Raw genomic sequence first — 27,028 nt, forward strand, 5'->3', positions numbered from 1 at the left:
TAGAGACTAAACATGTCACCCATTCTTTAGATTTTAGAAGCATCTTTATAATCTATATCCATTTCTTAAGATGTGTTGGTGGATATTGGTTAAATTAAGCAAGTTTTTCTATGTGGTTGTATATTAAACTCATTATACATTATAAATTTGAAGATACTTTAAAATGTACATGTAAAATAAAAAATATTTGTGAAAAATTAGGGTGGGTATGAATGGCCCAGGAAGGCAATATTTTCTTTAGTAATACTTCCATACTGTTTCCCTAAAATCCACACTTGAATTGAACAGAAAGAAGCTTTGCCAAGTATATGAATTCAACGTCACGCCTTTCCACAATAACTATCAATATAATTTGAAAATTTCTCTACAGAATCTGTGACATTTCCTTAAGAAATTTCTATTTTCATTGTGTTAAGCAAGAATTTTGTGCTGGTGGCACACCCTGTGTAAAAAATTTCCATGTATGCCTACAATGGAAGAAAAGGACAGAGTTAAAAGAAAAAAAAAAGGAAATCAGAGTTGGAAGGTCTAGTCTAACTAATATAGCCTCCTATAAAAATGAGGATGTTCTATGATTTCCTTCTCAAAATGGTCAATCTGTTTGAACACCTCTAGGAAGAATTTAACACCTTGGCAGGAGCTTAATTCATCACTAGAAAATTCCTGTGTATAAATTACAGCTTGAATCAGGCCCTGCCTCCTGGTATCTTTTACTCTTTAAACTCCTATTCTTTAATCTTACCAATGGAGGGGAAATATTTAATATATGTACTTCAATTGTATATGAAAATTTTTCAAATACTTGTCTTTTTCAAATAATAGTCTTCTTCAGGTTTGTAGACCCTTATTATTTTGCTAGTTTTTTTTTTTTTTCTGAAGACATTGAGTCTGTCAACATAGACACACACAAATACTCAGAATGAAAACAAAACAAAACAAAAAACACTTTACATGTGGTCTGACTAGTGATCCATGCCAAGGAGAGGATATGCAAAGTTACTTCAAATTCATTTGAGTTGGGTGTTTCATTCCTATCCAGTCTTGTGTCCATGATTTACACGCTTGCAGTCAAGTGGAATGAGACCAGGTGATTGAAAACCCTGCTCCAGTATTTTCTCACAGAGAAGCATGGAAATGTCAGATAAGTTCCCCCAAACAGCCTCACCTCCATTGCTGTCTAGCTGATTTTATTGGTGGTTCCTTCACGTTACTGCCTTCTTGGCCCAAAGCTGGAAACCATGCATAGTGGTAGACAGAAACAGGAGACCAAAGGGAAGTGGGTCTGTCTTTCAAAGAAGAGAACTGATTCATTCTTGCTCCTTCAGTTTCAGCCAGTATCAGTAGCCAGAGTCCACCTGTTTTTTCCTTAATAACTTGTTAGTGGCCTGCTATTTAAAAAAAAGTTATTTAATTCTTATTTTGGAAACAGAATTTGGTGGTAAAAGAACTGTAGCTAATCAAGAAGTTGTCACCTGCATGAACTGAATATAACCCATAAGGAACTTGACATGACAGTTACAGTGGTAGTTTTAGATAAAGAACCAAAAAGACAAAATGTATGTTGGCTGGGGTGAGGTTGTGTGCAGAGTGAGACGTAAGTAGAAGAGAAATCATATATAAAATACTTTCCTTGATTATTGTTTTGAAGTAGAAAAGAGACAACTCAAAAAATTGGAAAAAATATACAAATAATCACGGTATGTAACCCAACTGGCTTATACTTCTTTTCACATCTCCAGAGAAGGAATCCCAAAGTCCTATGGAATAAGCATTCTGCCTAATTTTAATTCTTAACTGGGAAATATAAGTACCTGCATAAGTACAGAAAATATTTTGCCAAAAGTTCAGGAAACTAGCATCTTGTGAGATGATCTTTCATTCTGTGTGTTTTCCACTGACATGATATTAAGCTTCTGTGTTCTGTTAGCCATTGCAAATTGATAGCATTAACAAAATTTGGCTAGGACACTCCTTTCTGCAAACTAGATATTGATTCTGTTTCTTTTGTATTCATATTACCACATTTTGCAACTGTGATATCTTAAGACATTTATTTATATATACTAAATAGCTACTGTGGGTGGGAGCTTTATTCTGGGCTTTCAGAGCTCAAGAGAACATAACCACTGCTGTCCCTGGATTCAAGCATATTTTCAAAAACTTACATGAGTGGATTTGAACACATATCTTGGAATCTTTTAACCTTCTACTCTTTTATCTATCTATCTATCTTTAAATTCAACTTATTTAACATACAATGTAATCTTGGTTTCAGGAGTAGAACCCCATGATTCACCTCTTACATGTGGCACCCAGTGCTCATTCCAAGAAGTGCCCTTCTTTAATGAGTACTTAGGAGGCTTAGAAGTAGGATTCTGTGTATCCACTGCTCTAGGGTGGAGATTTTCTTTATGTCTTCAGAACCTAGTACATGTTTTAGCATAGTTAGATGCCAATAAATGTTGGTTAAACAACAAATGAGGGCATGGGAACTGCAGTAAGAAATAGCATGTTATGGTTTAAAGATCATTCTTCCATAGAATCATAGATGGTTAGGGGAGCCTTTGAGATCAGTGGATTGGAGAACCCAGTCTACTGATCTTACTGAATTGACGCAGTCCAGTTTCTTGTCCAAAAAGAATCAAATAGATATTATAGATAGGGTTAGAACCCAGGTCTCTGAATTCCCAGCCTCATAATCTGACTTAATTTGTAAAGAAATACACAAAGTTTGTACTAAGGGAAAAATGGAATGTTGTTGAATTTTATTTTTGGTGCTTTTCCACTCTCCCATATAGTACCCCTGACTTTTAGGCAAACTATGCTGCCCTGATTTTGGCTTCACATGATGATGACTCAAGGCATGTCCACTGTGGCTAACACATAAGCTTGGAGTATACGCCAATCAAAACATACCTACTGCATTGACTTTTCAGCAACACTAAAGAGAAAATAATAAATTAACATGGATAAAAGTGGAACTAGTAGTTGAGTTACTTTCACACAACGGTCATGAACCTCAAGGAATAAACTAATAATGGAGCATTTTCAAGTGTGGGGTAGGCTGCTGTAGGGAGATAAAAATGGTAAACAAGCCTTATATGATGCCATATGTTCAACATAATAGAAGCAATGGATATCTGTATATCCATATCTATATCTATATTTCATAGTCCTGAGTTACTTGAGAAAGATCTGGCTTTTATTCTTGCTGCTACCAGAATTTTTCAAAACTCTCTGAGCATCACTTTCTACATATGTGAAAAGAGTTAATAATACTGGCTAACGCTCTTCGGCTGAACACCACCAGAAACATGTCTGTAGTTTTAAAAGTTCACTTTATTATCCATTGCTGCAATGGAGAATATGCATCAGGATAAACAATAGGGCATCTCAGTAAGAGGCTATTAGAAAGCAGATATTGCTCTGGATCAGTTGTTGTCTTGAAATGCGGACAATTCTATGATTATGTGGGTTAAAAAACCTTATCTCCAAGCAGGATAGACAAGAGTGCATCTAATCGCTGTACTTAGCAAAGAAACAGTGGTTACTCATTAGGAGAAAGAATGTTTGGTATTTTGTGATCTGTACAGTGACCTTGTTTTCCTTAGTGCTTAGACAAACTTGTGAGATGGCCTTGTTTGTCTCACATTAACACTGTCACAGAATGACCGTGTGTGAAGTTGGTGTCCTGTGAGTTTGCTCGTGTCCAACAGGACAACAACATGGCCTAGCTTTGAGTGCCAGACCAGCTTCCAGCAACATTGTGAACTAGCTGCGTCAGCCAACTTCATTTCAAAGGCTATTTAAGAAAAGAGAAATAGAAAGAAATCTTGTGTTTAATATTGTCTTTGTTTTCCTTTTCCTTTTTTTTTTTTTTTGACAGAGACATGAGAAAAATCTGTTACTAAGAGTGATAAGAACAAAAAAGATCTTTGCTCTATCTCTCCCTTGATTTCTTCTTTTCCTTACATAGTAAAGAGACTTTTGAAATTGAGGACTTTTTTCTTTTTTTCTTGGTTTTAACCCTGATCTATGTAATTTGTGATGCTGCAGTAACTGGAAAAATTCTAGAAAGTTAGTATCAAAACAATGCTCATGAGGAGAGCCTGGATGGTTCAGGCAGTTGGGCGTTTGAGTATTGATTTGGGCTCAGGTCATGATCCCGGGATTGAGCCCCCTCATCCATGCTCAGTGCGGAGCCACTTAATATTCTCCCTCCCCTGTCCCCACTAGTCCTCTCCCCTGTTCCTGCTCTCTTTCTCTCTAAAATAAATAAATGAATAAGTAAATAATAAATGAATCTCATGAAATGTAGTAGCTTTGACACACAATTTTGAGTGAGCCTTCCTGATTTTATCATCTTTTTTTTTTTTTTTTTTTTAAATTTTTTTTTTTCAACGTTTATTTATTTTTGGGACAGAGAGAGACAGAGCATGAACGGGGGAGGGGCAGAGAGAGAGGGAGACACAGAATCGGAAACAGGCTCCAGGCTCTGAGCCATCAGCGCAGAGCCCGACGCGGGGCTCGAACTCACGGACCGCGAGATCGTGACCTGGCTGAAGTCGGACGCTTAACCGACTGCGCCACCCAGGCGCCCCGATTTTATCATCTTTAATATGCAAATCCTTCTGGACTTGTTCTACAAGTTTGCATTCACCAATAATGGTACTATTGAATATGGTAGAAGTTGGGGGTGGGGGCAGGGAAGAAAGGCTGAATTTTGGTCTTGGGCCCAAGCTCAATAAAGTAAAATTACTTTATGGATGGTGGCAGTTCCATGAAAGGGGAACCCCCTGCCCACATTCTCCCATTGTCAGCGATGGGGCACCAATGAGAGTGGGAGATGATGATCTCCCAGTAGCTCTGTGATCTTCCAATTATTCTTCTGTTAAATGTCAGTCCTTTGTTGTGTTTGCGAAATAGAGTGGAGTGTGTGGCTTTGATTAAGAGTAGAGGTTACGGCTGATTTGAAGACTAGGGGTGTTGTGGGTCTTCTCCTTGGAAAGATTCAAGGCATATTAAAAGAGGAGGGTTAAGATTATCTTGAATGTAAAGCCGCTAAAGAGAAAAGATAGAAAATACTAGCCACCAGCCAAGTGCCCACCTACATGATTTCATGGGAAAGAAAAACAGAAGCGCCATGAGCAGGCCACCTACAGGATTATACTGGGAAAGGAAAAAAAACTATGAAGTTTCTTATGTTAGGGACTCCTAGAGAACCACCTCAGTATCAGACCACCTGCATGCATTTCATGCATATTAACCACCTGCCTACTCTGAGTTCACCAGCTTCAAATGCAGGTAAAAATTTTTGGATATGAAAAATAAAAATATTGTAATAATAATATCTTTTTGTTTCTCTGAACTTTAAATTTTCTTAAATCTTTAAGTGCTTCATTGGCTCCAATCAAGCAAATAGCTACAGAGCATTTAGCACATGGCTGATATTGGGTATGGCACTGTTGATGGAGAGACTTTACAAGTTGTTTCACAGGCCAAGTAATCATATAGCTAAAACCCCCAAATTCCATTTTAATGTATAATTCTTTAATTAGTATTTGTATCTTCACCTTGTGACATCTAGATGTTATACTTGCTTAATTATTAGAATTGAAACTTAAACATTATTTCATTTAATCCTTACCATGACCCTGTTAAGAAAGATACTATTATTTCCTTTTGTTTTTCAGGTGAGAAAACTAAGGTTTACAGAGATAAAGTAGCCCAATTTCAAATGGGTAGTAAGTGGCAAGTCAGGATTCACACGTGTCTGCCTTCTAGCATACGAGCATCATGAGCCACTCTGCTCCTTTGCCTTATTTAAAAGTGATTTCCTTGATGTATTTCTTCCATTTATATCTGGACTTATGCCCTTGTTTTACGCTCACTATAAGTGCATGAGGTATATAGGCCAACCAATTGCTGCTTTCTAGTGATGGGCACACAGCCTTTGTTTTTGAAAATTCCAAACCCGAAGCCAAATGCCCAGTGTATTTTGTCTCTTCGTAAGATTCCACAGCACACATAACATTTTACACTGAATTTATTTTTGTTTCTTCCAGGATCATGACCTCAGGGTGAGAGTGTATACAAAATTCCTAACACATAAAATTGAACCTGTAGCCAAATTAAGTACCCAATATGGCAATCATTTTAGGTTTCCCCAAGAAATATTCTGTCTTCTCTATTTTTTGAGTGTATCCTATTTTGTAAGCAGCATGCGTGATACTTGGAATACATATTTAGTTGAGATTGGCCTTATAGGCTAGCATGTAAGATAAATGAATACACAGGGAATTGGGTCAGTGATGATAAATAGTTAAGAATTTTGCAAGGTAGTGGCTTGAAATCAGCTGTGGTAGGAGTATTTACACCACAGAAATCTGCTAATATTACAGGTCAGGTTTTGTTTTGCTGTTGCTTTTGTTTTTGTTGTTTTCCCATAGGGGAGAGGAAAATGTGACCACTGTGTTAGGGAAGCCCCTATTTCTGTTAAGGAAGAGATAAAATCATACATTAAGAATGGAGGTTAGTGGAGTGAGGTAAGTGACTTGAAGAAAGTAGAAATGTTTTGTAATAGCTATTGAGAAAAATAAGAAAGAGAAGAGATTGAGACCAAGAGAGAATATTGCAGTTATTATATGTATGTATCTGAAAGAAACACTGAAATTATCAATTGCTGTGTAAAGGTGGTAAAATTGTGAATTTCACATGAAATTTATATGTTTTTGGTAATAATAAAAATTATAGAGACAAGTAATGGTTCTGATTTGCTGTCCCTTTAAATTTTGTAGAAGGAAACCATGTGGGATAAGTTTGCCTCTGTCTAAGGATGAAATCTCTTGCAGTTTTGTTGTGCATAATTGTATTGTCTGGTTTGTCAATTAAGTGTTTTTAAAAGTAACAATGATAGGGGCACCTGGGTGGCTCAGTCGGTTGGGCGTCCAACTTCAGCTCAGGTCACAATCTCGCGGTCCATGAGTTCGAGCCCCATGTCGGGCTCTGGGCTGATGGCTCAGAGCCTGGAGCCTGCTTCCAATCCTGTGTCTCCCTCTCTCTCTGACCCTCCCCCGTTCATGCTCTGTCTCTCTCTGTCTCAAAAATAAACGTTAAAAAAAATTTAAAAAGTAATAATGATGCATTCCATTTGGATAATGTATTACACTTTATAAAGTGCTTTCCTGTACATTATCTCTTTTGATCTCATTTACGGTTCATCCTTTGTTGACATATTATTTACTGTATTTCTGTGCAGCTACCAGACCTTCTATAATACACTTTGAAGGAAGAGTCATATAAATGCAAATTTGTTTATATCTGATGACTTTGAGATAAGCAGACTAAGTCTGAATGAAAACAATAGACCCAAAGGGTTAGAAATTCATGGCAAATCGCAGCTATTTCAGGAACAGTTTCATTAGAAAACTCAGAGGAGGTATGTGGGTTTGAAAAACAGTAGGGCAATGTAAAGTACTTGTAGATCAGTGACAAAATTAATTACAGATTTTTCTTTATATGGCCAAAGTAGATAGACTTAAGTTGAATCATTTCCCTCAGACCAAACATGTTAGAGTGAAAGTAGAAGTTTTAAAATTCCACATATCTTTTCTAGGAATAACAGAGAAAAGATTTAAATAGAAGTCTCTGATCCTCTGCTCTCCCCAGAATAGTGGTTTCAAAGTTTATGACTGGTCTCTTTTCTACATATTACAGTGTTCTACTCCAACATCAAGGGCATTGGTGAAGGATTTCACAGATAATTGTCAAGCTTACCTATTTACTTCTTTAAAAAAAATTCAAGGGGCGTCTCGGTGGCGCAGTCGGTTAAGCGTCCGACTTCAGCCAGGTCACGATCTCGTGGTCCATGAGTTCGAGCCCCGCGTCAGGCGCTGGGCTGATGGCTCAGAGTCTGGAGCCTGTTTCCGATTCTATGTCTCCCTCTCTCTCTGCCCCTCCCCCGTTCATGCTCTGTCTCTCTCTGTCCCAAAAATAAATAAACGTTGAAAAAAAAAATTTAAAAAAAAAAATTCAAGAGGCAGTGGTTGAGTTTAGAAATTTGATTCCTTTAGATAAAAAATTTCTTGATAGTCTACCTTTGAATTTGACACTTGTTGCTTGAATGGGCATTATTTTGTGGGTAGTGGTCAGCTGGCTCTTCCTGAATTTAGAGAAATAATTTAAAATATACTTAACTCTCAAGAACGTTAACACTTTTTTCCTATAGTCTTTTGGGAACACTAATAGCCAAAACAATAATAGTTACTTAGAAATTGGAGGAGAGTTACGTTTTATGGCACTTTTAACCTGTTAAACATTCATTCTTAGGATGGCTGTCACATACCAAACTTTTGGGGTATTTTGAATTTTGCGGTAACTTTTTCAAGCCTCCACTGTCTTTCTATTTAATGAATATTTCAGTACTTGAAGTACAATATGCCTCTTGGGTAGCTGGAACTATTAAATGTAGCCTAAACTAATTTCATTGTATAAGAATTATGCACTGTGCAGTTAAATCATTACTGATAAATTACAAGCATGGTTAATTGTTTAAGGATGTGTAATCTACTAATGTGTAGCTGTTCCAGGGCCTGTTTAAACAGATGACTGGGACATTTATAATGTCCTTTCAAATTACCTTAAATGCAATGCTTTCATTTTTAGTATTTTTTAATGTGGTTTAAGACTCAAAGGTTTGTTTTTTAATGATAAAGACAGGGAATATGCTCTTTCTATCATTAAAATATTCATCCCTTTAACTTTCTCTAATTACATCTTGGTTATTATGAATGTATTTTTCCCACATTAGGAAACAAATGTTACACTTTTAAATAAATGCAGTTTTTCACTAAAGTACTCCTATTAAATTGATTATGAATTTATTATAAGGAAAGTTAACAGCTGACCTCTTCCTCTTTGTCTTAGATTCTATGCTTAAATTGGGCTTAACATGCAAAGACTTATATTCAAAGAACATTACTGAAGCTATCCTTCGTGGTAGAAATGGTGCAGATAAATTATCCCATTTAGGGATGCCTGGACGGCTCAGTCTGTTAAGTGTCTGACTTCGGTTCAGATCCTGATATCAAAGTTCATGAGTTTGAGCCCTGCATCTGGCTCTGTGCTGACAGCTCAGAGCCTGGAGTCTGCTTTGGATTCTGTGTCCCCCTCTCTCCTCCTCCTCCTCCTCCTCCTCCTCCTCGTTCTTCTTCTTCTTCTTCTTCTTCTTCTCTCTCTCTCTCTGTCTCTCTCTCTGTCTCTCTCTCTCTGTCTCTCTCTCTCAAAAGTAAACATTAAAAATTTCTTTTAAATTAAATTATACCACTTAGTCTCTAAATGTTTCACTAGATATTAGTATGCCTATTTCAGGAATATAATATTTCAAAAAATTGTAAGTTGGATAATACAGTCATTTAGATGAAAATTGGAATTGTTGCTAGCTATGAACATGAGTTTTGTTGTTTTGTTTTTATTCTTTTCACAACATCTCAGTTGTTCTGATCCAAAAAATATTTGGTTTCAGCGGTGGCAGTTCCTGCAGTATTGGTACCTGGGGTTTTGCATTCTCATTTCATTCTCACTAAGGAACCATGAGAGTTGGAATCATGGTTTGCTGTTTACCTGTTGTATAATATTGTGCAACCCACAGGCCACACAGAACATTGAGAGTATCTGGCTGGTAGTTGGAGAATGTGAGGGACCCAAGAACTGACTTTTGGAAATCCTTCACTGCCAAAAGGATTGGCTTTATAAATAAAAATGCCCAGAAAGTTGAGACCAATCACCAAAGTACTAGAAATCAAAAAGGGTTTTAAGTAGAAATAATTCAGCCTGTTGACAAGTGTGGCCATATCACAGAATGAGAGTTCACGTCTGTGGTCTGTCAGGTATTTAGAGATCACCTAGCCCAGTGGTTTCCAATTTAGTTGCAAGTAAAATCTTACACTATATTTCAATATATAAGAGAGAGTGGTGGTGTTTATTTTATAAGAAGAATTTAAGCACTCAATTATGATAAATTCCATCATTAAAAGTAAGCACTTTGCACACAAGTATTTGAAATTCTGATTTTTGAATGACACTTGCCTTACATATACAATCTATTTCTCACATTTGTGTGTGGTATATATGTGGAGTATATAATATCATTATTGTGTGCATTCTGTTTGTTTTGAAAATTTAGATGACATATTTCTACAACCCCTGATTTCATCAAATAACAACAGAAAAATACTGGGAATCATGCAAGTCCATTTATTTGCCATTAACTCAAAAGACTAGTTCTGAATATTGTCCAGCAATATTTGTTTGTCCTGATCTTGTCCTGATCTCTCCTTAAAACTAAAGCATTTATTCATTCTCATATTCCTTCTTTTTCTCCCTCGGGCTATCACAAAGTAACTTTACATACATGTACATCACCATTGATTTTTCCATTATAGGAGCAGCAGAAAAGAGTTCTAAGCATGGTGCCGAAGACAAGACACAGACCATCATTACAGCTATGAAAGAAAGAATGAAGATTAGGGAGAAAAACAGGCCAGAGGTGTTTGAAGTAATTCAGGAAATGTTTCAGATTTCTAAAGAAGATTTCGTGCAGTACACAAAAGCGGCCAAGCAGAGTGTACTGGATGGGACATCTAAGTGGTCAGCAAAAATAACCATTACAGGTAAAAGTAGTTATCTTTAAAATTTCGATTCCACACTGAGATTTTCACATGTCTTAGAAATCACTGCTAATAATAAGAATAATAGGTAAAGTAAGTAGAATTTTTCTTTCTTGTCAGTATTGACCAGTGTAGTTGTATTTCAAAGTTCTCATATATATACTAGATAATTGAAGTAATTTCAGTCTGTTGGTTGTTCTAATCAAAAACTCTTCCAGAGGAAGAAGGTTGTCTTTTACAATAGACTCATCAATGCCCTACAATTTCCAAGAGATTAGCTTTGTAGCTGTCTGCCACTGATAAATTACAAGAGTAGCTAAAAATCTCTTTAGTCAGTTTTTCTTAATGAGAAAACACACATTATTTTACTTAATCCGTGATCGATACCCCTCAAACAATTGATCCTAGAGTCAAGGCAATTTGAGCTTAGTGATGTCTGAAAATATGAACTCCTGAAGTTGCTTACAACATTAACAAGCGCATGCATGTTGTGTTAATGTTTACCAAGCGTCTTAACTTACTCATATGGCACTTATAAGATAAAGAAGCTTTTTATTTACTAGGTTGACTTGATCAATAGTGATAGCAAACTTGGGGTGATATGACTCTTGGTTTGGGTCCAGGTAATAATCTCGTGGTTTATGAGATCAAGCCCCGAATCAGGTTCTCTGCTGACAGTGCAGAGCCTGTTTGGGATTCTCTCTCTCCCTCTCCCTCCACCCCTTCCACGCTCATGCTGTCTGTCTCAAAATAAATAAACTTAAAAAAAATAGTAACAGCAAGCTCATAAATAGAAGTACAGTTTAAATTACAGACATTTGGATTATGTTGGATAAACTTTTGCATACTGTATGTGCATCATCATTTCTCTATGTGTGTATGCAGTAATCTATATATAAGTATATACCTGATGTGTATATGAAAGTGTATGTATATAGTGAATATTCATTACAAGCAAAAGCAAATATTCAAGGAAGGTTTTAATACTTAGCATTTTAATTATTACATTAAGTATTTTTTTAAGTCCTAATGTTCATAATAGAAGCCCTGGAAGTGCATCTGTAAACCCAGTGTACAATGTGTTAGAAAATGCTTCATCATAAATAGTCCCTTTTTTTGTTTGAGGAAATCCTTTATATTAAAATGTCCATTTTGGCTTATTTCAGTGGTTTCTGCACAAGGCTTGCAGGCAAAAGACAAAACAGGGTCTAGTGACCCATATGTTACTGTTCAAGTTGGAAAGAACAAAAGAAGAACTAAAACCATTTTTGGAAACTTGAATCCAGTATGGGATGAGAAGTTTTACTTGTAAGTACATAGTGTGAAAATATTATGCTTGTTAATGCATTTGGGAATAAATTTAGTAGAGGCATGCTAAATATAGAAGCAATAAGTATCTCATACTGTCTATGCAAAAAAATATAAAAAGTAAGATTGTTATGAAGTCACTTAATACTCTTATATTCTTTATTCTTTATCTTTGGAAGCAAGTGAGTAAAAAGAGTATTTCAAACAAAAGGTGGCATGGTTGGGGTGACTTTACAGGAGAAAAAGGAATAAATAATTTTGTAACTTGGGTTGACCCAACGCAATGAGGAATTTACTGGCTTGATTGACCAATATTTTGACGTCTGAAGATTTATGTCTAAAGGCAATAGATTTGGGCAGGATTTGGCCCATCCCACCTACACCATGATGAAATGGTTGATGATAACTTTTACAACCTCTCATTATCTGGGAGGTCATTTATTTTTAAGTGTCTTATATTTTACACTAAACAGCAAAAAGTTATTTTTCTGACATGGGTTCTTTTCTTTCTAGTGACATAAAATTACTTCCACTTAGCATTTGGTAGAAATGAAAATTCCTAACCCTGAATTTAAGGACAGTCATTTCATTTTCTTTCCTCCTTTCTGTGCTGATGGTTTAAACATGGATCTTGTTAACATGCTAAGTAAGTGAACTTAACACCTCCAGCTTGTTTGGGAATATAGGCAATAGTGAGTAAGAAATGAAAAGCTCTTCTTGTGTATATGGGCTGATGAGGGAAATGTTGAGAAATAGACTTGGGAAGTTTGTTGGGACTAAATAACAGTGGGTGCTATAGAATGAGTTTGGATGATTCCTCCCTTCACACTGATAGAAGGAACCATTTTTATATTCCTTCATTTGTTAACAGAAGGCAAAAGTCAATTGACAGTCATAATTTCAAGCCTCGAAAGCAGTAAAATAATGAATCAAGCAGGATAAGGGCAACAAAAAAGGACAGGACTATGGCAAACTTAGAGCAACTGACTCTTGTAAAAATAGTCTAATTCTAGAGTACTTTGCATTAAAAATCCTCTTCATCCCCCTATTGCACCTATTCCACCTATTCACCCCCCTTTATCCCAGAATTCCAGACAACCAGTGATCTTTTTACTGTCTCCATAGTTTTATCTTTTGAAGAACGTCAAAGGGTTGGAATCACACAGTATGTAACCTTTTCATGTTGGCTTTTTTCTCTTAGTAATAGACGTTCTATTTCCTCCATGTCTTTTATATGGTTTGATAGTTCATTTCTTTTTAGCACTGAATTTTATTCCATTGTCTAGCTGTGTCACAGTTTATTTATCTGTTGACCTACTGAGGAACATCTTGGTTGCTTCCAAATTTTGGCAATTAAGAATAAAGCTGCTATAAACTTTCATATGCAAGTTTTGGTGTGAACATAAGTTTTCAATTCCTTTGCGCAAATGCCAAGAGGCATAATTGCTGGATTGTATGGTAAGAATATGTTTAGTTTTGTAAGAAAACCATCAAACTGTCTTTTAAAGTGGGTGTACCATTTTGCATTCCCACCAGCAATGAATGACGGTTCCTGTTCATCTGAATCTTCTTTAGCATTTGGTATTGTTTGTGTTCCAGGCTTTGGCCATTATGATAGGTGCATCGTGGTATATTGTATTCACTGTCATTTCTCTGATGACATATGATATGCAGCATTCTTTCAAATGCCTATTTGCCATCTGTATATCTTCTTTGGTGAGGTTTTTATAAGAATTTTTAAAGAAGAGGTGTTTTTTTTTCTAATTGTTGAGTTTTAAAAGTCTTTGAATGTTTTGGATAATAGTCCTTTATCACATGTGCTTTTTGAAAATATTCACTTCTTATTCCCTTTAAATTGTCTTTCTCTACTTCACTTTTTAACACATGCACAACTTAAAACTGTTTTGATGTCCTTGACTGCCAATTCTAACATCTCTGTCCATTCTTAGTAAGTTTTGCCTGATAGATTTTTCTCTTCATTATGTGTCATATTTTCCTGCTGCTTCACATGCCTGGTAACTTTATATAGGATGCCAGATTGCAAAAATTACCTTGCTGGTTGATGGATATTTCTGGCATCCTATAAATATTTCTGAGCTTTGCTGTGAAAAATAATTAAGTTACATGGAAACAGTTTGGGGTTTTTTTTGGATGTTGCTTTTAGAATTTGCTAAGTTGAAATGAAATAGTGCTCAACTTTGGGCTAATTATTCCTCAATACTGAAGCAAGACTCTACTGTGTAGTTTCCCCACTGACTCATGAATGATAAATTTTTCAAGTCTTCCAGGTAGAAACAAGCACTATTTCTGGTGTTGGTCAGTGCTGGGCACTGTTATTTCTAATTCTTTTGATGCCTCTTACCTGGGCCTTGAGTGGTTTCAATATGTCTTATCATGACTTACTTGATTACTCAAGAGGAACCCTCTGCAGATTGTCAAACTTTTCCTTCTGTTCAGTTCTTTTTGACATTATGCCTGTGGCCTTTAGCTGCCTTGGTCTTCCTGGATTTTGGCTCTGTGTTTTTCACTCAGAGTCCAGTGGACTCCACCTGAGTTCCTTCTCCTTGCACAGTGACCTGAAAACCACCTCAAGGCAGTTAACTGAAGTAATCATAAGGCTCACCTTATTTGTTTTTTGTTTCCTTGGGATCACTGTCCTTTCCTGGCACATCTCCAGTATATTAAAAACCATTCACTTTGTCCACTTTTTGGTTTTTTGTGTGGGAAGGTATCTCAAGTCCATTATTCCCTCTTGACTAGAATTAGAAAGTCTGGAAATCTGAATTTAATTGATAAGTAGAATTAAATAAAACAGTATGAGAGTCAACACAAGACATGTCAAGCAACAGCCAAGTTCTAGAGATGTTTTGTCTATAGATTGCCAGTTATGTGTGTGAAATAAAGCATCCATACAAAGGAATACAATAGTATAAATACTTATTGTAATATTTTAATACTGCAAGCGGTTCCCTTGAGAAATCAGCTGAATAATGTAATGATAAGTGCATACATGTGAGGACACTACCCAAGAACACGATAAGGACTATCCAGAATGTCTAGGTGTGCCTGCCCAATGCTCATCCAGGTCAGGAATTGAGTTTGTTCCCACCAGACAAGATAGAAAGCCTCATAATTGATGGGGCATGTATACAGAAGAGTATACTGGAATAGACAGTTGAGACAAGAATTATCTGTATTTGGGGGAAGTTTTCATATAATTCACTGTACTGTATGCCTTTGGTTTTTATTTTGAGAAGATGCATTATCTACAATGGCAATAACAATATATCTATTTTTTAAGCAACACTATTTTCAAGGAAGGAGAAATTCAAATTCAAACCCATTGCGCTCTGCTGTTCATATCATATATATATATATATATATATATATATATATATATATATGTATATGTATACACACACACACACATATATAATTTGCATAATATTTTCACAATATTTTTTGCTCTACAGACTATGTGTGAGTGTTAAGTTATACTCACACATGTTTTCTATTTGTCCCATCTAGAATACCAAAAACAAATGCCTACATTTTCAGCAGTAAGTCTTTTTGTTGCTGGTTTCTAGAACTCCACCATTCCATTCATAATAGTGAGTTTCTACATTGCTGGTTCCAGAAAATATTATTTTGAATCTACCTGTGCATGCTTTCATTTTACCATGAAAGGCATGAGAATTTCAAATTTATCTTCTCTTATAAGGAGTTTTCTTTTGCAGAAGAAAATGAGTTCATATTGAATCTATGTGAAGATTTTGAAAAATGCATACAAATCATAGATGAGCTCATCCATGCCTCCCACTACCTTGACAGTTCTGCCCTGTGAACTGGAGTGTAAAAACGTGTCCTGACATTCTGAAAATAGGATATCTTATGAATAGTATGGCTATAGTTTGCATTTTGGGTAATTAAATTCTAAGCTTTAGCTTTTTCACTATGAAAAATAGTAACAATATATACCTCACAGGATTGTCCTATTGAGATTATGTGTATAGATTTCATGGCACTTGGTAAGCATTAAAAATGGCAGTATCATTATTAATTGTAATTATTAGCATTAATAACATAATCACATCCCTTGTGGTAAGATTCAGGACTTTATAGCAAACATGGCAATAATGTTTTCATGTCAAAAAAATCTCTTCTGAATAGTGAGGCCAAGAGAAGACTAATGAACAAAATGCTGTAAAAGGAAAGTATTACTGAAAAGAATTAGAGAACTAAAATTAGCACAGATCTGAGAGATTGTTTTATTCAACTCCCTCATTTTAGTGAAAAGACTATTGGGTAGGTAGAGCCAAGACTACAAAGCAATCCCCTGTTCTGAAGCCACAAAGAAGATGCAAGTAAAAATAAAGAGGAGTATTTTTTCTGACACCTAAACTATTCTCTTGGGAAAAGTCCTTTGACCTGAAGAAGGCAGGCACTCACAAGGCTGATAAGATGAAAATGAAAATGAAGTAATTTTTCAAACTTTTTTTGTTTGAAAGTTTAATAACCCCTCATTAATGGCAATCTGATACTCTCAAGAGATTAATGCTAAGTAATTTCTATTTTAATTTTACCTCTCTTACCTTGAGTTAAAAAAAGAAGTTTAAAATTTTAATCTTCATAAGACTATGGATGTTGTATGAGTTAAGAATGGGGCACTCTAGAAGGTTTCTGCCAAGAACAGAGGCATGACCATTTGAGCCCTTGCAGAAATACAGGTTAGGAGGGGTTGTAAACACATACAAGTTTTAAAGCATCATATGACTATTAATTAAAATAACCTATATGAAAGTGCTTTGAAATGATAAAGTATTACATAAATCTAAGGTGCTTGTTATCTTTGCTCTTTGATCCTAGTAAGTTGTATATTTGATCATTTCATTATTAATTATGACATTCGATATTATTTTCCTATGCTATAGTTAATGAAATGTTTTATGCTTAGCACAAATCATTTCCCCAGGAGGAAAAGGTGTAAGTTTCTTCCGGTGGATTTTAGAGAGAAAATGGCAGTATAATCTGCCTATTTGAATAAAATTTTGGAGTTAAGAGGCTTACATTTATGTTATGTAGATACTATTCTTTCAAGACTCTAAGGTTGATAGTTGGTGCTTTGTTTTTGCTAAATTATAAAATGAAAACAAAACTTCATGGACTCCCTCCTATAGGGAAGCTGGCAGACATGTGTTATTTTTTAATTAAAGTTTTTATTTAATTTTTAGTTAGCGTATAATGTAATATTAATTTCAGGTGTATAATATAGTGATTCACCATTTTCATATATCACCTGGTGCTCACCACAAGTACTCTCCTTAATCCTCATCATCTGTTTTACCCATCCCCCATCCACTTCCCCTCTGGTAACCATCAATTCTCTATGGTTAAGAATCTGTTTCTTGGTTTCCCTCTCTCTTTCTTTTTTCCCCTTTCTTCATTCCTTAAATTCTACATATGAGTGAAATTATATGGTATTTATCTTTCTCTGATTTATTTCACTTACCGTATTACCCTCTAGCTCCATCCATGTCATTTGCAAATGGCAAGATTGCATTATTTTTCATGGTTGAATACTATTCCATTGTGTGTATGTCTCACATCTTTATCCATTCATCAGTCATCGGACACTTGGGCTCTTTTCTTATTTGGCTATTGTATAGATTGTTATAAACATCAGGAAACGTATCATTTTGAATTAGTATTTTTGTATTCTTTTGGTAAACGCCTAGTAGTGCAAATCCTGGATCATAGGATAATTCTATACTTAACTTTTTAGGAAACTCCATACTATTTTCCAGAGTGACTGTACCTGTTTGTGTTTCTACAAACAGAGCAAGAAGGTTCCCCTTTGTTATTTTTTTTAATTTGTATTAAAGAATTATTGTAATTTTTAAAAAATGATTATTACTTACTTTTGAGAGAGAGAGAGTCAGAGTGTGAGCAGGGGAGGGGGAGAGAGAGGGAGACATAGAATCTGAAGCAGGCTCCAGGCTCTGAGCTGTCAGCCCAGAGCCCAATGTGGGACTCAAACCCACCATTCGTGAGATGATGACCTGAGCTGAAGTCCAATGCTGAACCAACTGAGCCACCCATGTGCCCCTAAAAAATTATTTTAATAACATAGTCTAGTCAACACAATGCCTGTGGTAGGAGTACAAACATATTCCCATTATTTATGGCGGTGTTGAACAAGCACAGCAATGGTGTTTAAACACCTTACTTATGTAATTGACTAGACAACCACCTCCACTTGCTTAGTGGATATCAAATTCCACCCACATTTCCTAAGTGCCCATTTATGCAAATCGCTGTACTTACAAGGCCAGTGGAAAGTACTGACTTGAAGAGTGACTTCACATGATACCAAAAAGCCATCTAGACTACAACTTGATAAACTTAAGTTCCAGAACTTTTCTGGATAAACATGCCTCTTGACATCCAGAAGCCCTTTAGCCCCTGTGAATCTGTTTCACCATGGACAGTGTGCAAAAAAATTACTCCCTACCTTTAGTCAATAAAATTTCTTTTAAGAGACACTGTACATGCAGACTCTTTTTTTTTTTTTTTCAAAGTTTGTTTATTTTTGGGACAGAGAGAGACAGAGCATGAACAGGGGAGGGGCAGAGAGAGAGGGAGACACAGAATCGGAAACAGGCTCCAGGCTCTGAGCCATCAGCCCAGAGCCTGACGCGGGGCTCGAACTCACGGACCGGGAGATCGTGACCTGGCTGAAGTCGGACGCTTAACCGACTGCGCCACCCAGGTGCCCCTGTACATGCAGACTCTTAACATGTAAGCACTAGAAACTCATAAAATTGTTGTTTAGAAAGGCGTAATTGCCTTGATCCATTTGAAGAATGTCAGCCATGTTCAATTTACAGCTAACCAGATACGGGGCACACAGGGTGCCTCAGGCCCATGGCTCTCCACCTTTTCATGCGCTGCTCAGCTGAGGGCTGAGTAGGAATTAAGCATAAACCAAGCTCTATAGGAGATAGCTTATTTAAATGCTACAATTAAATACAAATATCTCCATAGCACAGCAGATCAATATTTTAAAATGACAACCTGCATGTGATCAGTGATTTGATTTATTGCCTAGATCACTAGCACAGGCCTTTTCTGGACTACTTGGGAAAGGAATATTTCCTCAGTTGTCTGTGCTAGCTTACAACAATGGTGTTAACATCAAGAAGTCATTTGTCATGAAGATTGTTCCATAACTGTCTAAATCAAAGAGTTTAGTCACACTTTGTGGGATTAGAAATTCGTTTACTAATCATTGTCTGTATTGTGAGTATGCCTGGTAGTACGGAGATATAATAACCAGTACTCCCTTTTACTTAGTAAATGAGATTGAGCCATTACCCATCCACACAGCAGAGTCAGTAGAATAGCTTTACTTTCACTGCTTCATACCAGAAACTAAGGGTTTTGTAATAAGGAGAGGAAGAGTATGTGGAAACAGATTTGGGCTGAAGTCACTGAAGTGTGAACTTAAGGTCTCCAAAGAGAGTTGATTGCCAGTCAACAAACATTAAAATTTCAGATCAGGACAGATACTTGGAGATAGCACTGTGACAGTCCATAGGCCAAGGTATAAAAGGCCTTGTACTTAGTTGCAAACTGAGAATTAAATAGAATTTAAACACAATCCCCCAAATCTTGAGGAAGCAGTTGGATTAAAAACAGCAAACCCTTGGGGGCAGTGAGGACTATTCTATAAGGGTGCTATACTTAAACTAGTCTATGGAAAAGGGATTATTTTGAAACAGATTTTATTACACAGACACAGAAAGCCCCTGCAGGAATCCAGGAAAAGGCAAACAAGAACTCCAAAATGGCAGCAGTCAATATGCTCTTTTTTTTCCTCTCTGTTCTCTGACAGTTTGTTCATCTGTATCTGTTTTTCCCTGTCTCCACTTCGTATTTCTCTTTTCCCTCCATCTATCCTGCCACTCTATCCCTCCTGCTCTCCCTCCCACTTCTCTTTCTTCTTCCTTCGCTCCTCTCTACTCTGGTCTGATTCCTGATCACTATTAAATAGCTTTTCATATCATTAACTTCGATGTGGTCCATAATGGCCTTGGCCCTGTGGCCATGTGTCTCTCAACTCTAGCACTCAAGAGTTTTTGCCAGGAAGGTTCCTTGCATTTTAACCAATTAGTCCAATTCATCTTTATAAAATAAAGCATACAAGTTATGTGTTATTGGTCATTATGTGATAAGAACACCTTACACCCATCAGTTGTGCTTTGTGTGAGGAAGGGAAGGAGGAAAATCCTGGTGGTCTCCTGGTGACTAATTTGGCTTTGTAGGTTAAAGCAATTGCCCCTGAGTAGACTATATCTAGTCAAGGCACCAGAACCATCTGGATCTTTCAAGTGTTTTTGAGACTCAAAGATTACAATTCCAGTCAACCTCTACTTGGTTCTTCCTCCTACTTCTTGGGTGTACCCCATGTGTAGACCAACCATTTTGAAGGCAGGAAAAGAAGATCACCATGATAGTCATATTTTGCCAAAATGGAAGTTTGCAGATCTCTAATGACCCAGAACAATAAAGTGAAAATTTGATTTCCTGGGCATTTTTTTTCAGTACCATATCTGACAATCTTTAGGGAAATAATTCACTCTTGATACTACAGACACTGAGGTAAATATGAAAGATGATTACTTCCCCTTAAGAGCCCCCCTTCCCCCCCCCCCCCCTTATCAGCTGGGGACAGAGAGAGTCCATCCTTACAAGTTAGGAGAGAATGGGCAAGTCTGCCTGGTGTTGCCGCTTTGGCTAGCTTTGACAATAGAAGAGTTATTTTTTTCTAAATAAAGGGTATTTAAGTATGATAATATTTGAAAGCTGAACAAAAGAAGTTCTAATAGAGGGGTGCCTGGGTGGCTCAGTCAGTTGCACATCTCACTTCAGCTCAGGTCATGATCTCACAGCTCATGAGTTGGAGCCTCATGTCGGGCTCTGTGCTGACAGCTCGGAGTCTGGAGCCTGCTTCGGATTCTGTGTCTCCCTCTCTATCTGCCCCTAACCCACTTGCATCCTGTCTCTGTCTTTCTCAAAAATAAACAAACATTAAAAAAAAATTTAAATGTATCTCACCACAGGACATTAAAAAAAAAGTTCTAATAGGCAAGTGCCTTTTTGAAGAAATCTTAATGTTTAGGAAGGAGAATCTAAAACTCAAATCATTGAAAATATCATAATTATAGGCATTTATATTTGTGTAGCTATTTACTCTGTCTCCCTTCCTGTCACATATATTACACTTCACAATGCTTTACAAAGCATTGTTGTTATTGTCATTTTACAGATGAGAGGTCAATAGATAATTTCTAACGATTTTATCTAGCAAGTTGAGTAAAAGAACCAACACTCATTTTCTTCTATGACCACAGTAAAGGCCCTTTCCACGCTATTTCATTCAGTTATGAGGATCATTTGTTCAAACCAATCACACAAAGAGAACCATGGAAAAGTCAGTATAAAACAATCCCATATGAGAACAAGATATGGAAATGGAGATATGGAAGCTATTTAAAACAAAAACAAAAAAAAGACAAACCTAACTTCTATAAACTAAACATACAATGTACAAAATTAAAAGTACACTGATTAGGAATGATAAATTAAGTATTACAGAAGAAAAGACTATTAAGGATATAATGATAGCAAAATAGAAACACAGAAAAAGTAAAAAATATATACAGCAATGAGACCATTTAAAGCACCCAAAACCATGTAATTGGAGTATTCTAAAGGACAAAGAAGAAAGATTGGTACAGTTAAAAAAATTGAGGAGATAATAGCCATTTGTTACCAAGTTAGATCAAAAGTAGAAACCCATAGACTCAAGAAGCTTAACCTCTAGCATAAGAAAATGAAAAAAAAAATTACACTAAGATGCATCATCATCACATTATTCAAAACCAGGGGAGAAGAGAAAATCTTGAAGGCTTCTAAAGAAAAAAGACACATTATATGCAGAGTAAGATAAATAAAGATGGCAGCATACTTCTCATAAGAAATGATGTTAGTAATAATTGAGTAGGACAAAAACTGTCAAAGTAGAATTCTATACCCAGGGAAAATACCTTTCAAAACGAGATGTGACAAAATAATTTCTAGAGCAAAATAAAGGCTTTTTCAGACATAGGAAAGCTGAAAGAATTCCTTTCTTTCTGACCTGTGCTGTAAGAAGTGTTAATGAAAGTTATTCAAACAGAAGAAAAGTAATACTAGATGAAAATGTAGATTTATATAAATGCATAAAAAGAAATAAAGAACATTGGCCACTATTAACTATATTGACAAGTATAATAAACCATTATGATATTTTGATTTATTGAAAAGATTACTCCGTATTTAAATAATAACTATTACTTGCTCATGTAATAATTAAAATATATGGTAATTGCAGAAAGATTAAAAGGATATGACACTGATTGTAGATTGTGATAATTTATTTTATTTTTTTTTCCTAAATTTATTTATTTATTTTTAGAGAGTTGGGGAGGGGCAGAAACAATCCCAGGCAGGCTCTGTGCTGTTAGTACAGAGACTGACATGGGGCTTGATCTCAGGTAGTGTGAGATCAAAAGTCAGAAACTTAACTGACTGTGCCACTAAAGCACCCCTATTTGATGATAAATTAAAGGTGTGTACTATAAAGTCTGTCCACTAAAATTATAGAACAAACATAATATAGTTAATACACCAGCAAAATAGATAAATTTTAATTATAAAAACTACTCAAAATCCAAAACAGAAAAAAAGGGAAAAGTGGGTTAAAAAGACTAACAGGAAAATTAAAAAATAGCAAGATGATAGATTAAAACCTAACCATTTCATTGATCAAATTCAATGTGAAAAGTCTAAACACTAGGTTTAAAAGGCAGAGATTGTCATATCGAACAAAAAAGCAAAGCCCAACAATATCCAGCCTATAAGAAATACATTTTAGATATATGAAGACACAAATAGGTCTATTTCTTGTGGGTCTGCTGCTTAAAACACTTCACCCAAGAACAACAGAATACGTATTATTTTGAAAGGCACACAGAACATTTGCATGGATAGGAAATAAATAGATGAAAACATGCTCAATGTCATTAATCATTCAGGAAGGCAAAACCACAATGAAACACCATTCCATAATTAGTAGAAGAATAAGTTGTCTCCTTTTTTCTCTGCCTTTTTAAAAAATATATACCTTATTGTCCAGTTAGCTAACATACAGTGCATACAGTGTGCCATTGGTTTCGAGAGTACAGTCCCATCATTCATTGCTTATGTACAACACTCACCCACTGCTCATCCCAACAAGTGCTTCCTCAATGCCCATCACCCATTCCCTCCCTCACCCTGCGTCAACCCTCAGTTTGTTCTCTATATTTAAGAGGCTCTTATGTTTTGCCTTCCTCTCTGTTTGAAGCTATTTTTCCCCTTATCTTCCCCATGGCCTTCTATAAAGTTTCTCACATTCCACATATGAGTGAAAACATATGATATCTGTCTTACTCTGACTGAATTGTATCACTTAGCATGGTACCATGCTAAGTTCCAACCACATTTTTGCAAGTGGCAAGATTTCGTTCTTTCTTATTGCCAAGTGTATATAAAACACATTTTCTTTATCAATTCGTCCATTGATAGGGTATCATGTGCCCCTATGAATCAGCACTTCTTTATCTTTTGGAAAGATTCCTAATAGTGCTATTACTCAGGTGTATGGTAATTCTATTTTCAATTTTTTGAGGACCTCCACACTGTTTTCAGAGTGGCTGTACCAGTTTGCATTCCCACCAACAGTGCAAGAGGGTTGCCATTTCTCCATGGCCTGGTCAACCTCTGTTGTTGCCTAAGTTGTTAATTTTAACCACTCTCACTGCTGTTAGGTGGTATCTCATTGTGGTTTTGATTTGTATTTCCCTGATGATGCACGATGTTGAGCATATTTTCATGTGTCTGTTGGCCGTTTGGATGTTTTCTTTGGAAAAGTGTCTATTCATGTCTTCTGCCCATTTCTTCACTGGATTATTTGTTTTTCAGGTGTTGAGTTTGGTAAGTTCTTTATAGATTTTGGATACTAACCCTTTATCTGATATGTCATTTGCAAATATCTTCTTCCATTCCATTGGTTGCCTTTTAGTTTTGTTGATTGTTTCCTTTGCTCTGCAGAAGTATGTATGTATGTATGTATGTATGTATGTATGTATGTATGTATGTATGTGTTTTTATGAGGTCCCAGTATCTCATTTTCACTTTTATTTCCCTTGCCTTCAGAGATAGTTCAAGTAAGAAGTTGCTGCATTGGAGGTCAAAGAGGTTGTTGCCTGTTTTCTTCTCTAGGATTTTGATGGTTTCTTATCTCACATTTAGGTCTTTGATCCATTTTGAGTTTATTTTTGTGTATGGTGTAAGAAAGTGGTCCAGATTCATTGTTATGCATGTTGCTGTCCAGTTCTCCCAGTACCATTTGCTAAAAAGACTGTCTTTTTTCCATTGGATACTGTTTCCTGCTTTGTCAAAGATTAGTTTGCCATACATTTGTGGGCCCAATTCTGGGTTCTCTATTCTATTCCATTGGTCTACGTGTCTGTTTATGTGCCAATGCCATACTGTCTTGGTGATTACAGCTTTGTGATACATGCTAAAGTCTGGAATTGTGATGCCTCCAGCTTTGGTTTTCTTTTTCAATGTTACTTTGGCTATTTAGAGTCTTTGGTGGTCCCATACAAATTTTAGGATTATTTGTTGTAGCTCTGAGAAGAATGCCAGTGCAATTTTGATTGGGACTGCATTGAATGTGTAGATTGCTTTGGGTAGTATCGACATTTTAACGATATTTGTTCTTCCAATCCATGAGTATGGAATGTTTTTCCATTTCTTAGTGTCTTCTTCAATTTCTTTTATAATTTTTCTATAGCTTCCAGCATACAGATCTTTTACCTTTTGGGCTAGGTTTATTCTTAGGTATTTTATGGTTCTTGTTGCAATTGTAAATGGGATCGATTTCTTGATTTCCCTTTCTCTTGCTGCATTATTGGTGTACAGAAATGTAACTGATCTCCGTACATTGATTTTATATCCTGTGACTTTGCTGAATTCATATATCAGTTCTAGTCTTTTTCTTTTTTTTTTCTTTTGGACCTGTCAACTATTATGACTGCATCTGATCTACTTGGAGTTGTATCTCATTTTCTTATTTTAGCAGTTGCTTTAGGATGTATAGTATATATCTTTAAATTATCACAATTAACTTATCGGTGATATTATACTTCACATGCAGTATAAAAAGCTTATAATAGTACACTTCCAGTTGTCTCCTTTAGACCTTATGCTTCTGTTGCCCAGTATTGTCACGGATGAGGAGGAGCTGGAACTCTTTGGCAGGTGAGAATCTAAGGTGGTACAGCCACTTGGGAAATCCCATTCGTTTCTTAAAAAGAAAGATTCATGCACAAATATTTATAGCAGATTTCTTTGTAATAGATAAAGACTAAAAAACCAAATTTTCATTAACAAGTGAACAGGAAAGCAAGTTGTGGCATATATACTTTGGCTGTAATACTACTTAGTACTGGAAAGAATTGAACTATTGGTATACACCATGAATAAATCTTAAGTTAACTGAAGGAATTTAAAAAAAAGTGTACAGTTTTATTCATTTTTATATAATTATAGAAAAATAAAAATAGAAACTAATACCAAACTAGCACTATAAGACATTAGGTTAGTGGTTGCCTGGGGAGTCAGAAAGGGAAAGGATAAGAGGAATTGACTTCAAGAAGTCCAAGAAAGCTTTTGGAGGTGATGGATATGTTTTTTTTTGTTGTTGTTGTTTTTTGTTTTGTTTTGTTTTGTTTTTTAAGAGAGAGTGAGAGAGAGAATCTTAAGCAGGCTCCACCCTGAACAGAGAGTCTCTGAGTCCAAGAGCCCAGATACGGGGATGAATCTCCTACGACCCTGGGATCATGACCTGGGCTGAAAAGTGGGAGACTTAACCAACTGAGCCACCCAGCTGCACCAGATGTGTTAATTCTCTTGACTGTGGTTGTGGTTACGTGGGCGAATACATTTGCCAAGATCTGGTAAATTATACATTTTAACTGCCAGTTTTACCTCAACAAGCTAAAAATCCAGTGACAAAAATTAATTTCATCCTTCTGTTAATCAGTACTCCAGGGGCACCTGGGTGGCTCAGTCCGTTAAGTGTCTGACTTCAGCTCAGGTCATGATCTCGCGGTTCATGGGTTTGAGCCCTGCGTCAGGCTCTGTGCTGTCAACTCAGAGCTTGGAGCCTGCTTCAGATTCTGTATCTCCCTTTTTCTCTGCCCCTCCCCTGCTCACACTCTGTGTCTCTCTCTGTTTCAAAAATAAACATTAAAAAAATTTTTTTAATAAAAATCAGTACTCCATTAATTATGCATTTATACTCTACAATTGATGATACAGAATTTCTCTTCTATGATGATGGTGATGACACCGATGATGTCTGTGACCGCCATCACTACCATTCCTTGTGTTCTGCCTGTTTATCGTTTACAGTGTTCTACACGTTTAATAGCATTTAAATTCTAGAGGCAACTCCGGGTCATTAGGCATTTCTACACATTTGCAGCTGAAAACAATGAGTCTCAGACTTTGTTGAAGTTATAACTTGTACAGCCAGCCTCTGCCTTTTTCTCTAAGTACTTTACTCTCTCACTAGAGGTTCCTGGAGGGGCTAAATTGGTACATATTACTGTTGTAAATTTTTCATAGCTTATTGATTTTTATATATAATAAGTCATTACCCAAAAATTGTGACATCTTAGGCACATCCACTTGCACTGATGGTATTTTCCTAGTAGTTACACAACATTTTAGATCATTTTTGTTTTAGTCCATAATGATTTTCATGTCTTTTATGTACATTAGTGTTCTCTTCGCACTTATATTTTGAGCTCCTTGAGGGAGAGGATCTCCTAAAATGATGTTGGGTAAAAATAAGCCTAAAAATATTTTTTTCTAAAGAATATACTTAATAATTGTTT

General features: G+C 36.1%; 1 protein-coding gene across 5 annotated transcripts in view; it reads left to right on the forward strand.

Moving 5' to 3' along the window:
* Positions 1-27,028, forward strand: part of UNC13C (unc-13 homolog C) — a 627,591-nt gene that overhangs the window by 268,868 nt on the left and 331,695 nt on the right. For all 5 annotated transcript variants that reach the window (XM_086710729.1, XM_086710726.1, XM_086710727.1 and 2 more), the window contains exons 12-13: positions 10,443-10,670; positions 11,834-11,975. In XM_086710729.1, the coding sequence (XP_086566855.1) occupies positions 10,443-10,670; positions 11,834-11,975 (370 nt within the window). The remainder of the gene's footprint in view (positions 1-10,442; positions 10,671-11,833; positions 11,976-27,028) is intronic.

This window comes from Puma concolor, chromosome B3 (assembly GCF_028749965.1).
Source record: "Puma concolor isolate L17-30 chromosome B3, mPumCon1.1.hap2, whole genome shotgun sequence".
Lineage (NCBI taxonomy): Eukaryota > Metazoa > Chordata > Mammalia > Carnivora > Felidae > Puma > Puma concolor.